Below are 16,029 nucleotides of genomic sequence, written 5' to 3' on the forward strand. Positions count from 1 at the left end.
GATCCTTCTATGGCACAGGTGTCAAAATCAATTTCATTGAGGGCTGCATCAGGGTTATTTATTTGTTTGTTTGTTTATTTATTTATTTGATTTGATTTGTATGCCGCCCCTCTCCGTAGACTCAGGGCAGCTAACAACAATAATAAAAACAGCATATAACAAATCTAATATTTAATATAACTAAAAAACCCTTATTAAAAACTTATGGTTATGGTTGACTTCAAGAGGAGGGGGGGCAGAGACGTGGTCAGCTTCCCTCCCCTTGACCAGGTTGCTCATGGTTTTTGTAGGAGACCTGGCTTTCTAACCCCAGCAATCCTCAGCAATAGGATGGGAGACCACCAGGAGAGGTCAGGAGGAGGGGAGAAGATGGCAAAAGGCAGCAGGGCTGCTGGTAGCTAAGTGCTAAGGCAGGATTTACCTCAGACCAGTGAAGGCCTGCCGAAATTTGTACTACCCCACTGTGGGCGTGGCTTATGCAGGACGCCCTGCATTTTCTTTCTTTCACAAGAGCACACAACAGATTTAAACTTAATATTAACCGCTCCAAACTTGATTGGAAAAAATATGACTTCAGTAACTGAGTTGTCGAAGCGTGGAACTCACGTGGGACCCGGAGAAGGCCCACTCTGTGGGACCTAACTGGTTGCTGGGATTCGTGCGGCAGAAGGCAGTCCCGGAGATATTCTAGCCCGATGCCATGAAGGGCTTTATAGGTCATAACCAACACTTTGAATTGTGACCGGAAACTGATCAGCAACCAATGCAGACTGCGGAGTGTTGGTGTGACATGGGCATATCTGGGAAAGCCCATGATTGCTCTTGCAGCTGCATTATGCACGATCTGAAGTTTCCGAACATTAATGCCCTGGTTGGCGCACAAATAGCCCTTTCTCTAACACACACACACACACACTGGTTGGATCAAATTGTTCTCTTGCTCTCTTTCTCGCTATGGCGGAAGTGGTGACGTTTCAATGCCTAGTGGAGCACTCATGTAAGCTACTGTGGGCTGGGTGGAGGGGGCAGCTCCACATCCATCTTGCTTCATCCGCCACCTCCCCATCGCCTCTCTTTGCTGGAGCTATGATTTTGGAAGGTAACCCAACCCAGCCAACCAGCTACAGACCCAGAAATAAGGAGGGGGGGGGGGCTCGGCACTGGGACAGAACAGCAGCTAACCTAGTCTGTGGGACTATGTTAACTTGCTTTCCGTCTCCGCTTATCACTGCGGCATGCAGGGCAGCTGTTGTCGCCCATTCGCAGTTGTAGCAGTAAAACCTTTAATACTAAAATCTGGTGGTGTGCATCTTATTTCAGGGGGGCTCGGCACTGGGACAGAACAGCAGCTGGGACTATGTTAAAAAAATTCTTTCCATCTCCATTTACAATGCGGCATGCAGGGCAGCTGTTGTGGCCCATTCTTGGTTTTAGCAGTAAAACCTTTAATACTAAAATCTGGTGGTATGCATCTTATTTCAGGGGGGCTCGGCACTGGGACAGAACAGCAGCAAACCTAGTCTGTGGGACTATGTTAACTTGCTTTCCGTCTCAGCTTACCCCTGCGGCATGCAGGGCAGCTGTTGTGGCCCATTCGTGGTTTTAGCAGTAAAACCTTTAATACTAAAATCTGGTGGTGTGCATCTTATTTCAGGGGGGCTCGGCACTGGGACAGAACAGCAGCAAACCTAGTCTGTGGGACTATGTTAACTTGCTTTCCGTCTCCGCTTACCACTGCAGCATGCAGGGCAGCTGTTGTCGCCCATTTGCGGTTTTAGCAGTAAAACCTTTAATACTAAAATCTGGTGGTGTGCATCTTATTTCAGGGGGGTTCGGCACTCGGACAGAACAGCAGCTAACCTAGTCTGTGGGACTATGTTAACTTGCTTTCCTTCTCCGCTTACCACTGCGGCATGCAGGATAGCTGTTGTCGCCCATTCGTGGTTTTAGCAGTAAAACCTTTAATACTAAAATATGGTGGTGTGCATCTTATTTCAGGGGAGCTCGGCACTGGGACAGAACAGCAGCTAACCTAGTCTGTGGGACTATGTTAAAAAAATCAGTATAGACCTTCCAACTTCTCACCAAAAAAATAATAAAAAAAGACCCCACAAAGTTGGAAGATTTCAACTATTCTTTTTTATTGTAGTTCCAGACTACTTTTGTTGCACTGCAGATGGTGGTGGCAATCTGGGCCCGTGGGCATGCAGGCACATCAGGAAGGCATGGGCCGGGCTGAAGTTATGTGGGTCAGCTCCTTACCATTTCCAGGATGGCTGCATGGGGTCAATCTGACCTCATCGTGGGCCACATCTACACCCACCCATACACACACTGAGTATGGATTCTTTCATGGGACGTGAGATCACAACTTTTAAAAAAGTCCTCTCCACATTGCACACATATATATGGTTTTTCTCGCGCACGGATCCATTTATGGGAATTCAGATTATTGCTACAATGAAAAGTCTTTTCAACTCTCCATGCGCTAATATGGCTTCTCCCCTGTGTGGATCCTCTTGTGCGAATTAAGTTGGCTGCTACGAGCAAAAGTCTTCCCACACTCCTTGCATTGAAATGGTTTCTCTCCTGTGTGGGTCCTTTTGTGGCAGGTAAGGGCAGAATTCCACTTAAAGCCCTTCCCACACTCCACGCATTTATATGGCTTCTCTTCTGTGTGGATCCTTTTGTGGGAATTAAGATGACTGCTGTGAGTAAAGCTCTTCCCACACTCCTCGCATTGATATGGTTTCTCTCCTGAGTGGATTTGATGATGTCTTATAAGAGATTCATTATAACAGAAGGTTTTTTTGCACTCCGTGCATTGATGTGGCTTCTCTCCTACATGGACCCTCTGATGCCTTGTGACATGGTGTTTTTGGGAAAAGCACATTCCACACTCCACACATTTGAATGGCTTCTCCCCTCTATGGGCTCTCTCGTGATTCTGAAGCTTCTTTTGTCCAAGAAAACCTTTCCCACACTCCCCACATTTATACAGTCTCTCGTCCTGGTGCCCTATCTGGTGTTTCCGAAGATCAGAAGGAGTTAGGAACCGTTTCTCACACTCTGAGCATTTGTAGGGTCTCTCTCCGGTGTGAAGTCTCTGATGTTGCAGCAGGTTTGATCTCAAGGTAAAACATTTCCCGCACTCGAGGCACTTTTCGTTTTTCTCCCCTCTGTGGTTTTTCTCATGGCTCCGAAGAGATGAACTCTGGGTGAAACATTTCCCGCACTCCAAGCATTTGTGGGGTTTGATTCCTGCATGGAACTTCTCATGGACACAAAGGTTTGTCTTCTGGGAAAAGCTCTTCCCACATTCCGAACACTTGTAAGGTTTCTCCCCTGTGTGAATCCTCTCGTGCTTTACGAGAGTGGCTTTTTCGCGGAAACGTTTCCCACATTCCAGGCATTGATAAGGTTTCTCTCCCGTGTGGACTTTCTGATGTGTAAGAAGGTGCGAAGTTTGCCCAAAGCATAAGTCACATTCGTCACATTTATAAGGTTTTAGTCTGGGGGGACTCCTGAGATCTTTGGAGTTTTTCCCATTGAAAGATTTCTCGCCCTCCAAACCTTGACTGGGTCCACTTCCCACATGGACCTTCCTGTGGGTCAAAAGGAGGGACCTGCAAGCAAAGGATTTCCCACACTCTGAGCATTCATGGGTTTCTTTGCAGTTTCTCGAAGTGCCGCTTGCGTCTGATGGGAAATCTAAGATTTTCCCAGGCTCCATCCTTTCTGGCGGCTGCTGCCTTGGGATGAATTTCTATTATTTGTTGATAGTTGTCTTGCAGGTAAATCTTTGGTCACAGTCTTTTACGCTGGCAAGGGTAATACAATAAGGGGAAAAAAGATAATATGAGAAAGGATTGTTTTGGCGTAATGGACTTCTGCTTTTATGCATTCCCACCCTATATCTAGAACTGATGAGCAGTAGGATGGGTTAAGAAAAAAAAAGGCTAAAATACACCTAAGAAAACTAAAGGAATTTTAATTATGGGAATTATGGGAGAGAAATAGAAAACTCACATAATAATAGAAACATAGAAGACTGATGGCAGAAAAAGACCTCATGGTCCATCTAGTCTGCCCTTATACTATTTCCTGTATTTTATCTTACAATGGATATATGTTTATCCCATGCATGTTTAAATTCAGTTACTGTGGATTTACCAACCACGTCTGCTGGAAATTTGTTCCAGGGATCTACTACTCTTTCAGTAAAATAATATTTTCTCATGTTGCCTTTGATCTTTCCCCCAACTAACTTCAGATTGTGTTCCCTTGTTCTTGTGTTCCATTTCCTATTAAAAACACTTCCCTCCTGGACCTTATTTAACCCTTTAACATATTTAAATGTTTCGATCATGTCCCCCCTTTTCCTTCTGTCCTCCAGACTATACAGATTGAGTTCATTAAGTCTTTCCTGATACGTTTTATGCTTAAGACCTTCCACCATTCTTGTAGCCCATCTTTGGACCCGTTCAATTTTGTCAATATCTTTTTGTAGGTGAGGTCTCCAGAACTGAACAATAATAATAATAATAATAATAATAATAATAATAATAATAATAATAATAATTTATTCAATTTGTATGCCGCTTGTCTCTGAGGACTCGGGCCGGCTCACAACAACACAAACAGTGTACAAATCCAATTTTAAAATACAGTTTAAAACCTTGATAATAAAATAAAATAATCACACAACCAATCAAACCATACACCAGCCTTGACAATTGGGGTGTGTGTTAGTTTCCACATGCCTGACAGTAGAGATGAGTTTTTAATAACTTACAAAAGGCAAGGAGGGTGGGGGCAGTCCTAATCTCTGGGGGGAGTTGGTTCCAGAGGGCCGGGACCACCACAGAGAAGGCTCTCCCCCTGGGTCCCACCAGATGACATTATTGTTTAGTCGACGGGACCCAGAGAAGGTCAACTCTGTGGGGCCTAATCGGCCGCTGGGGTTTGTGTGGCAGAAGGCAGTCTCAGAGGTATTCTGGTCCAATGCCATGTATACAAGATATATATCTAGACAAGATATTTTTACAGGTGGTATCTCCCCCCCTCCCCGCGAGACTTTCCAAAATGTGTTGGAAATGCAAAGCAATGTCAGGGACTTTTTATCATATGTGATGGGACTGCTCGAAAGCTTGAGATTTTTGATAACAGATTAAACAATGGTTGGAAGAGGTGTTAATGCAAAATATAGAAATAAAGTAAAAACTATTCTTATTGGATGTTGCAAAGGACAAATGCAACAAGAGAACATTATATCTTATATTACACATTCTAACTGCAACAAGACTGGCCTTTGCACAAAAATTGAAAAACAAGGAGACCCCCCTAGAAGTAGTATTAAATGAAATATTGTCTTGTGCCGAAATGGACAGGTTGACCCTGGAACTCAAAGATAAGATTGAAACAGAATGTCATGAAATCTGGAATAATATGTACCACTATTTGAGACAAGGAAGAATGTTGGGGAAAAGGATCATTGATAAGTTGAAAGTGTAGAAATGTTTATGTTAGTCCTCTCTGACATATAAGGGGATTGGTATCGATGTAATCTTCACAAACAAAAAAAGAACTTTATTTGTTTGACTAGAAATAGACTGCATATATCTATATAGCAAGGAGAAACTGTATTTATTGTAAGGTAAAACTTGATGGAAATGTTCAGACCAGAAAAGTCACACCATGTCAAATGTTTTTAATTGTATTAATTTAAAAAAACTTTAAGACAAGAAAAGAAAGGAGAAAGAAAACTAAAGGTGGCTTTGCCCCTTTTCAATAATAATAATAATAATAATAATAATAATAATAATAATAATTATTATTATTATTATTATTATTATGTCAATACAATACAGCAAACGAGATCACTATGCTGGATTTCGTTTTTCATCACCAGTCGGGCGCTTCCCAAGTACCTAAGACTGTGTGATGTAGTGGCGAATTATGTTTGCCGATCCCAGTAAAGCGGCCTCTTACAATTGACAGATGGAGATTTTGTCAATTCTGATGGTTTTCAAATGTCCGCTGAGATCCTTTGGCACTGCGCCCAGCGTGCCAAGTACTTTCATCATCATCATCATCATCATCATCATTATTATTAAAAGCTGCACCAAATAAAGCCGATCTACACCTAGTAAGACACTGAATAGACCCTGAGTGGGAAGCCCATCTGCCCCAGAAGAAGGAAATATTTTTGGAAATACTTTTTAAAAGGCAGGATAAAATATTTCCCTTAAAGGAGAATTAGTTTTCCTGCCCCCCTCCCCCCCAAAAAACAACAACCGAGGAGGCCACTTTTTTAGAAAGGCAGATAGGGTCAAGACAGAAACTCAGGTAAGCAACAAACGAGGTTGACCAGATTAAGTCAAATCAAACACTTTCCCCTTTTGCCTATAAAACCAGCCATGACCCCTTAGGAATCCACAAGGTATAAATACACACCCACTCCAAATTCCGTTTTGTCAGCTGCCCAGAACCACAAACTCGGGTGGTTTTCTGTCCACCGATAAATGGACCTTCTATTCAATCAGCCTCCAGGATCCGATTTTGTTCCCAGCGTCTTTCTTCTGGCTTGGAACGGAACCAGGTGGATTTTCCATCCAACACCTGCAAAGGGGGCGTGGGAGAGAGAGGAAAGGTAGCAGCAATCAAACTGAAAGCCAGAACCACGGGAGACGGGGAAGGGGCTAAGCTGCTCCCCCCCCCCCCCAATCAGGGCATGGAAAAGGGGAGACCACGGACCCCCTCGCTTTGTTCTGCAAAGGAGGCGGCCCCCTCCTCACCCAATCTTTTATATCTGCAGGAACGGCTCTGGTCTTTTTTTGGGTAGGGGGGCTTCCCAACTCTTTTCTTGTCCCCCTGCAGCTCAAATGCACAAGGCGGGTGGAAGGAACCCACCGACGGGTGTTTCTCTCCCCCCATCAACACATTAAGTGGGGAACCCCAAGGGCGCGATCTCCACCCAGCACCCCTCCCCAACCCACACACACCAGAAATGCCCGGAGGCAGAGCAGGATCGGTCTCAGCCCCTTCTGCAAACGCCGCTCCTGGCGTCCGACTCCGGTAGAAATTAAGGCGAGACCGCAAACTCCAGCCCAAATTTTCTTCCTCTCTAGGAAGACTCCATCGCCTCTACTTAACTCCTTCGAAGCCGGGAGCAAGAAGAGGATTGATGAAATAGGGAGGGAGAAGGGGAGGGAGGAGCAAGTAGGATTCGCATCAGCTCTCTCTCTCTCTCCCTGCCTCCCTCCCTCCCTCACACACACACACACACACACACGCGCAGGTGATCTAAGGCCCGGCAGAGGCATCTGGGTTGTGAGAAGCTGTCACCAGATTTTATTTTATTTATTTATTTTGTCCCATACACAAATATTATTATTATTATTATTATTATTATTATTATTATTATTATTATTATTATTATTATTATTATTATTATTATTAGATTTGTATGCTGTCCCTCTCCGAAGACTCGGGGCGGCTCACAACAGTAATACAAAAACAATATAACAGTGAGACAAATCTAATAATGATTATATATATACCCACTAAACACACACATAGTAAAATACATGATGAAGGTTATAGAGGAGATACTCATAGTAAAATATATCTAAGAAAGAATAGAAGAGAAGATATAGGAATAGAACATATCAATGAAAGAATAGAAGAAGAGATATAGGAATAGAAGAAAGGTATAGGAAATATAGGAGAGCAATAGGACAGGGGACGGAAGGCACTCTAGTGCACTTGTACTCACCCCTTACTGATCTCTTAGGAATCTGGATAGGTCAACCGTGGATAGTCTAATGGAAAAGTGTTGGGGGTTTGGGGATGACACTATGGAGTCCGGTAATGAGTTCCACGCTTCAACAACTCAGTTACTGATGTCATATTTTTTACAGTCAAGTTTGGAGCAGTTAATATTAAGTTTAAATCTGTTGTGTGCTCTTGTGTTGTTGTGGTTGAAGCTGAAGTAGTCGCCGACAGGCAGGACGTTGAAGCATATGATCTTGTGGGCAATACCTAGATCTTGTTTAAGGCCTCTTAGTTCTAAGCTTTCTAGGCCCAGGATTGAAAGTCTAGTCTCATAAGGTATTCTGTTTTGAGTGGAGGAGTGAAGGGCTCTTCTGGTGAAGTATCTTTGGACATTTTCAAGGGTGTGAATGTCTGAGATGCGATATGGGTTCCAAACAGATGAGCTGTATTCGAGGATGGGTCTGGCAAAAATTTTGTAAGCTCTGATAAGTAGTGTGAGATTGCCAGAGGGGTTGCATCAAGTTTGTCTGGGGCAGCGTTCCTTAGGAGCTTTTAAGATGGGAAGGCAATTGTTTCCAAATGGACGGAAATAGGTAAGAAAAACATTGAATGCAATGTGATATAACAATAATAACAATAATAGCGATAACAACAACAATATTGATGAAATACAAAATCCAGCATAATGATCTCGTTTGTTGCATTGTATTGTTGAAATAACAACAACAATAACAACAGAGTTGGAAGGGACCTTGGAGGTCTTCTAGTCCAACTCCCTGCTTAGGCAGATAGCCTTACACTACTTCAGACAGATGGTTATCCAACATCTTCTTAAAAACTTCCAGTGTTGGGATATTCACAACTTCTGGAGGCAAGCTGTTCCACTGATCAGCAGTTCTGACTGTCAGGAAATTTTTCCTTAGTTCTAAGTTACTTCTCTCCTTGTTTAGTTTCTACCCATTGTTCTACCCTCAGGTGCTTTGGAGAAAAGGTTGACTCCTTCTTTGTGCAGCCCCTCAAGTATTGGAAGACTGCTATCATGTCTTCCCTGGTTCTTCTTTTCATTAAACTAGCCATGCCCACTTCCTGCAACCATTTTTCATGTTTTAGCCTCCAGTCCCCTAATCATCACTCTTTGCACTTTTTCTATAATGCACTTCAATAATAATGAAATATCACAGTAAAGAAAAAAGAACATGCTTTGAAAATTTAAATGTATCCATAAAACATGCAGTCCATATAGCAATCTTAATTACACGTATTGTAACCTGACATTAAGTGAATTTTGAGTCACATGATAAGCAACCTGGTATCATTTTACAATTCACACTAAACTGAGTATTGTATAGTTCAAAGTTAAAGAGAATTCACAACCTGCTATGTATGTACTAAGCAACTTGCACTCCAATTAATCATGAGTGTGATCACTCTCTCTCCAATTACAAACAGAGGCATCTTCATTGTATATCTGATACCTTTTTTTACACATCTCTTTAAATCTTCAGCTCTCCTATTGATCAACAAACTAAACTAAAAGTGGAAACTAAACAAGGAGAGAAGTAACTTAGAATTAAGGAGAAATTTCCTGACAGTCAGAATGGTTGATCAGTGGAACAGCTTGCCTCCAGAAGTTGTGAATGTCCCAACACTGGAAGTTTTTAATTGTGTTTAATTAATTTGATTGTGTAATATTGATTGTTTTTTTTAAGATAATGGGTTTTAGTCATAGTTTTAATTATTAGATTTGTACCTATATTAGAAACATAGAAACATAGAAGTCTGACGGCAGAAAAAGACCTCATGGTCTATCTAGTCTTCCCTTATACTATTTTCTGTATTTTATCTTAGGATGGATATATGTTTATCCCAGGCATGTTTAAATTCAGTTACTGTGGATTTATCTACCACATCTGCTGGAAGTTTGTTTTTATTGTTGTTGTGAGCTGCCCCGAGTCTACGGAGAGGGACGGCATACAAGTCTACTAAATTATTATTATTATTATTATTATTATTATTATTATTATTATTATTAAATTATTGTAAGCAGATGTTGGATAACCATCTGTCTGAGGTAGTGAAAGATTTCCTGTCTAAGCAGGGGGTTGGACTAGAAGACCTCCAAGGTCCCTTCCAAGTCTGTTGTTGTTGTTGTTGTTGTTGTTGTTCTTCTTCTTCTTCTTCTTCTTCTTCTTCTTATTATTATTATTATTATGTCAGTACAACACAGCAAACGAGATCACTATGCTGGATTTCGTGTTTCATCACCAATCGGGCGCTTCCCAAGCACCTAGGACTGCGTGATGTAGTGGCGAATTATGTTTGCCGATCCCAGTAAAGCAGCCTTTTGCAATTGACAGATGGAGATTTTGTCAATTCTGATGGTTTTCAAATGTCCGCTGAAATCCTTTGGTACTGCGCCCAGCGTGCCAAGTACCACTGGGACCACTTTCACTGGCTTATGCCAGAGTCGTTGCAGCTCGATTTTTAGATCTTCGTATTTCACTAATTTCTCTAGCTGCTTCTCCTCAATTCTGCTGTCTCCTGGGATTGTGATGTTGATGATCCATACTTTCTTTTTCTCCACGATCACAATATCTGGTGTGTTATGCTTTAGAATTCGGTCAGTCTGAAGTCGGAAGTCCCACAGTAGTTTTGCTTGCTCATTTTCGACCACTTTTTCGGGCTTACGATCCCACCAGTTCTTTGCCACTGGTAAATGGTAGTTCCGGCACATGTTCCAGTGGATCATCTGTGCCACAGCATCATGTCTATGCTTGTAGTCAGTCTGTGCGATCATTTTGCGGCAGCTGAGTATGTGATCGATTGTTTCATCTGTTTCTTTACAGAGTCTGCACTTTGGATCGTCTGTTGAGTTTTCAATTCTGGCTTTGACAGCATTTGTTCTAATGGCCTGTTCTTGTGCCGCCAGTATTAGTCCTTCTGTCTCCTTTTTGAGTGTTCCACTTGTAAGCCATGACCAGGTCTTTTCTTTATCCACTTTGCCTTCAATCTTCTCCAAAAACTGTCCATGCAATGCTTTGTTCTGCCAACTGTCCATACGACATTGAGTTACAGTTTTTCTGTACTGGTCCTTAGTTTGCTTCACCTTGAGAAGCTTCCTATTGTTGACCTCCATCAACGCTGACTCTTTGCTCCCCTCCACATAGTCAGCTAATGCATGCTTCTCTTCTTCTACTGTCTGCTTCACTTGCAAAAGTCCTCTGCCGCCTATTTTCCTTGGTAAATACAGCCTGTCAACGTCACTGCGGGGGTGTAGTGCATGATGGATCGTCATTAATTTTCTGGTTTTCCTGTCCAGGTTGTCCAGCTCTGCTTGAGTCCAGTTCACTATGCCAGCTGTGTATCTAATGACAGGCATTATTATTATTATTATTATTATTATTATTATTATTATTATTATTATTATTATTATTACCAGCACAGGCTTTATTTTAATCATCTTCATTAAATACTGAGAAACACCCATTGTCAACCTGGACCTCTCCTACATCCTCCTGGTTTCACTCCTGCTTTGCTTCTTGTTTCCTCTTCTCTTCATTGGTAAGCCAAGGAAAGTCACCTACCTTCTCTGACAGTGTTCAGTATTATTTTCTTAGTTGCTGTTTCTGCTCTCTTGGCCAAGACAATCACAGTGATGCTGGCTTTTCTGGCCACAAAACTAGGAAACCAAGTGAAGAAATGGTTGGGAAAGAGCTTGGCCAACTCCATCATCTTTTCTTGTTCTAGTATACAGATTTATCATCTGGTCCATCTGGCATAGAGTTTCTCCCCTATTTCCTGATTCTGATCTCCATTCCAAGCTTGGAAAGGTCATTCTGTAATGCAATTAAGGCTCTGTTGTCATGTTCTACATCATACCTAGCTATTTGGGCTTTCTGGCTTCCACTTGTTTCACAGTGGCTTTTCTGGCCAGAAATCTCCTCGGGGCCTTCAATAAAAGTGGCAATTTTTGAATAGGCAATTACAATATATGAACTTTGAGGCAGAATTCCTTCATGTTATTGAGGCAATATATAAAAAACGGTCGCCTAGGATAGTGATGGAGAATGGAGAAATGGTGGAGATCACTAAAGACACTAGACAAGGATGTCCCTTGTCGCTATTGTTATTTATTTTAACGTGGGAGTTTTAAATAGAAATGTAAGAGCTGATGAACAGATTGCAGGACTTAAAGATAAAAGACCAAAAATATAAGTTACAAGCATTTGCTGATGACTTAGTTTTTATTCTTGAAAGTCTCCCAACTTCAGGATTGAAGCTTTCATCTCAAATTGAAAGATATGGAGAAGTTGCAGGACTTAAGATCAATAAAGACAAAACTAAATTGATTGTGAGGAATATGACGAAGTAATAGAAAATTCAATTAGAAACACAATTGGAGGTTCAGATTATGAAAAATGTGAAGTGCTTGGGGATTCAGCTAACAACGAGATGTTCATCAATTAAGGAAGACAATTATATAAAACTTAAAAAAAAACTGAGAAAGACTTAGAGAAATGGAAGGTACGTCAGCTGTCAATGATGGGTAGAATAACTTTGATTAAGATGAATATATTGTCAAGTCTGTTGTTTTTGTTTTCAACAATTCCAGTTAAACTTGATAAGGTTTTTTTTAATGAGATGAATAAAATGGTAATTAAATTTATATGGCAAGATTAGTTGCCATAGATTAGTTGCCATTAGAGCAAGGATTAGTTTTAAAAACTTGCAAGATGTAAGAGAAAGAGGAGATTTTGGATTGGTTTATGTATTTACAACTAAAAACAAGGAATGAAAAAGACTTTAAATCAGAAGGTATTAATTTACAAAAAACAGACCAAATTTTATTTGGTCAAGATGAAAATTTGATTAAAAAGTTCTACAAGTATTTGTTAACTATTAGAATTTGTTAACAAATTAGAATTTGAACAGGTTAAAGACACAATGATAAAATGGATGAGAAACTTTGGCTATACAATAAATATAGATAGTTGGCAACTAAGGGAGAGAATTTATAAAATGAAAATGTCAACTGCATTTAAGGAAAATATGTATAAGATGATTTATAGATGGTATATGTCACCAGAAAAGTTAGCAACAATCTTTAAGAATTTATTGATGCAATGTTGGAAATGTAGTGCAATACCTGGCTCATTTTATCATATGTGGTGGACTTGTTCAGAAGCACGGAAATATTGGATACAAATTCAACACTGGATACAGAAGATTTTGAGAAGAACTATATAGAGCGCTGGTGAGACCACATTTGGAATACTGTGTTCAGTTCTGGAGACCTCACCTCCAAAAAGATATTGACAAGGCGGGCTACAAGAATGGTGGAAGGTCTTAAGCATAAAATGTATCAGGAAAGAGTTAATGAACTCAATCTGTATAGTCTGGAGGATAGAAGGAAAAGGAGGGACATGATCAAAACATTTAAATATGTTAAAGGGTTAAATGAGGTTCAGGAGGGAAGTGTTTTTAATAGGAAAGTGAACATAAGAACAAGGGGACACAATCTGAAGTTAGTTGGGGGAAAGTTCAAAAGCAACATGAGAGAGTAGATTCTTGGAACAAACTTCCAGCAGACGTGGTTGGTAAGCCACCATGTTTAAACAGGCCTGGAATAAACATATATCCATCCTAAGATAAAATACAGGAAATACTGTAGAATAAGGGCAGACTAGATGGAGCATGAGGTCTTTTTCTGTTGTCAGTCTTCTATGTTTCTATGTTTCTAACTACTGAACTTAAACCTGTGATATACCTTCTGGATATATTACCAGACAACGTTAATAGAGAAGAAACATACTTAATTATACATATAATAACAGTGGCAAGAATTGCATATGCACAAACTTGGAAACTGAATAGAGTTCCATCTGAAAGGGAAGTTTTGAGGAAAATTATGGACTGTGCAGAGATGAGTAGATTGTCTCTGAAACATAACAACAACAACAACAACAACAACAACAACAACAACAACAACAACAACAGAGTTGGAAGGGACCTTGGAAGTCTTCTAATCCAACTCCCTGCTTAGGCAGGAAACCCTACACTAGTTCAGACAGATGGTTATCCAACATCTGCTTAAAAACTTCCATTGTTGGAGCATTCACAACTTCTGGAGGCAAGCTGTTCCACTGATCAACCGTTCTGACTGCCAGGAAGTTTCTCCTTAGTTCTAAGTTACTTCTCTCCTTGTTTAGTTTCCACCCATTGCTTCTTGTTCTACCCTCAGCAGGTGCTTTGGAGAATAGGTTGACTCCTTCTTCTTTGTGGCAACCCCTGAGATACTGGAAGACTGCTATCATGTCTCTCCTAGTCCTTCTTTTCATTAAACTAGCCATGCCTACTTCCTGCAACTGTTCTTCATATGTTTAGCCTCCAGTCCCCTAATCATCTTTGTTGCTCTTCTCTGCACTTTTTCTAGAGTCTCAACATCCTTTTTGCATCATGGCAACCAAAACTAAATGCAGTATTCCAAGTGTGGCCTTAACAAGGCCTTATAAAGTGGTATTAACACTTCACGTGATCTTGATTCTATCCCTCTGTTAATGCAGCCTAAAACTGTGTTGGCTCTTTTGGCAGCTGCTGCACACTGCTGGTTCATATTTAAATGCTTGTCCACTAGGACTCCAAGATCCCTCTCACAGTTACTAACTATTAGCAATGTACCACATATACAGTATCTGTGCATTTTGTTTTTCTTGCCTAAATGTAGAAGGGATAGAAATGATTTAGAATATTATAAAATCTGGGAAAAGTTTTACCAATGGATGGAAAGTTAAAATATATTTAATTTTTATTAACTATTCAACTTTGAATTGAGATAAGAGTATTGAGATATAGTTATTAGAACCCAGATGACGAAGAAAAGAAATGGTGGTAGCATTAAGTAACGATATAACACTAAAGATAGTTATTAAGATTAGCTTAAACATATGATTTTTTTCTATTTTTTTTAAATATAAGGATTTGATAAGGTAAAATGTTGGAGTCTGAGAAGTTTCTTTATTTTTCATTCTATAGACATAAAAAGTTTAATAATTTTTAATAATTGTGAAAAGATATACAAGTTGTGTACAGTGGTACCTCATCTTACGAACGCCTCTTCTAACGAACTTTTCAAGATACGAACCCGGTGTTTAAGATTTTTTTGCCTCTTCTTCCGAACTATTTTCACCTTACAAACCCAAGCAGCTGCTGCTGGGATGAAGGGGTTTCTTTTCCCCCCCTTTTTTGAAGAAAGAAAAGGGAGGGGCTGCTTGGAGTAGGAAACATTTTGCAGAGAACAACGTGCTTGCAAAGGAACTGAAAGGGTGTCTTTTTAAGAAAGAAAAGGGAGGAGGGAGGGGCAGCTTGGGGGAGGAAAATTTTTGCAGAGAACAACGTGCTTGGAAAGGCACTGAAACGGTGTCTTTTGAAGAAAGAAGAGGGAGGGGCGCCCCCCTTGCCTTTCTTCCTTCCCACTCACCCTTTAGCCTAGCCTTGCTTCTTCCACCCACCCCCTTTAGCTGCTCCTCCCTGCCCTCTGTTCGCCTCCCTTCTAAAGTTTGGTATTTTCCTGAAGGATTTGCACGCATTATTTGCTTTTACATTGATTCCTATGGGAAACATTGTTTCATCTTACGAACTTTTCACCTTACGAACCTCCTCCTGGAACCAATTAAGTTCGTATCATGAGGTACCACTGTATAGGATTTTATATTTTAGATATGATTGTAAAAGAAGATGATGGGGAATTTTTTGTATCTGTTCTATGTTAAACATTGCTGTAGTGTTTGTACTTATAAGTTGTTTTATTTCAAGGTGGAGAAAATTTTTTAAAATTATATACAGAAAGGCCTGTGCACCTGCTTGGGGGGCAGCAGGGGTGTGTGCAGCGATGGGCTCCTACGGGAACGGTCAGGAATGCAGTTCCGGTAGCAAAATTTGGAGCTCCACCCCAGAGCACCCAATTTGCACTGAAAGATGTTGAAACAAAATGCATAAGCCACGGCCACAGTTTGGTAGTAAAAATTTTGGTAGCCCATCACTGGGTGTGTACATGCATGGGGGGAGAGGGAAGGGGTGTGGCACGTGCACACATGCTAGAACCCCAACCCCACCCCTTTTAGCACGCGAACCAAAAAAGGTCACCATCAGTGGTATAGAGTTTCCTGTCTGAGCAAGGGGTTGGGCTAGAAAACCTCCAAAGTCTCTTCCACTAACTCTGGAGTGTCTATGAAGCCAGCGAAGCAGTGGAAGTAA

At 40.9% G+C, this 16,029-nt stretch overlaps 1 protein-coding gene across 1 annotated transcript; it reads right to left on the reverse strand.

The window, feature by feature from the left end:
- Window positions 1-2,116: 2,116 nt before the first annotated feature.
- Window positions 2,117-7,087, reverse strand: LOC139159869 (zinc finger protein 93-like). The gene is made up of 3 exons (XM_070737293.1): window positions 7,005-7,087; window positions 6,457-6,621; window positions 2,117-3,821 (listed from the first exon to the last, which is right to left on the reverse strand). The coding sequence occupies exon 3, from the start codon at window positions 3,731-3,733 to the stop codon at window positions 2,489-2,491; it is 1,245 nt and encodes a 414-aa protein (XP_070593394.1). The 5' UTR covers window positions 3,734-3,821; window positions 6,457-6,621; window positions 7,005-7,087; the 3' UTR covers window positions 2,117-2,488.
- Between the last annotated feature and the right edge of the window lie 8,942 nt (window positions 7,088-16,029).

The sequence above is a fragment of the Erythrolamprus reginae genome, chromosome 2, assembly GCF_031021105.1.
Source record: "Erythrolamprus reginae isolate rEryReg1 chromosome 2, rEryReg1.hap1, whole genome shotgun sequence".
In the NCBI taxonomy this organism is placed as follows: Eukaryota; Metazoa; Chordata; class Lepidosauria; order Squamata; family Dipsadidae; genus Erythrolamprus; species Erythrolamprus reginae.

Bases quoted from the DNA above. Each gene is read 5' to 3' on its own strand.
- LOC139159869 (XM_070737293.1), bottom strand. From the start codon at position 3,733: ATGGAGCCTGGGAAAATCTTAGATTTCCCATCAGACGCAAGCGGCACT.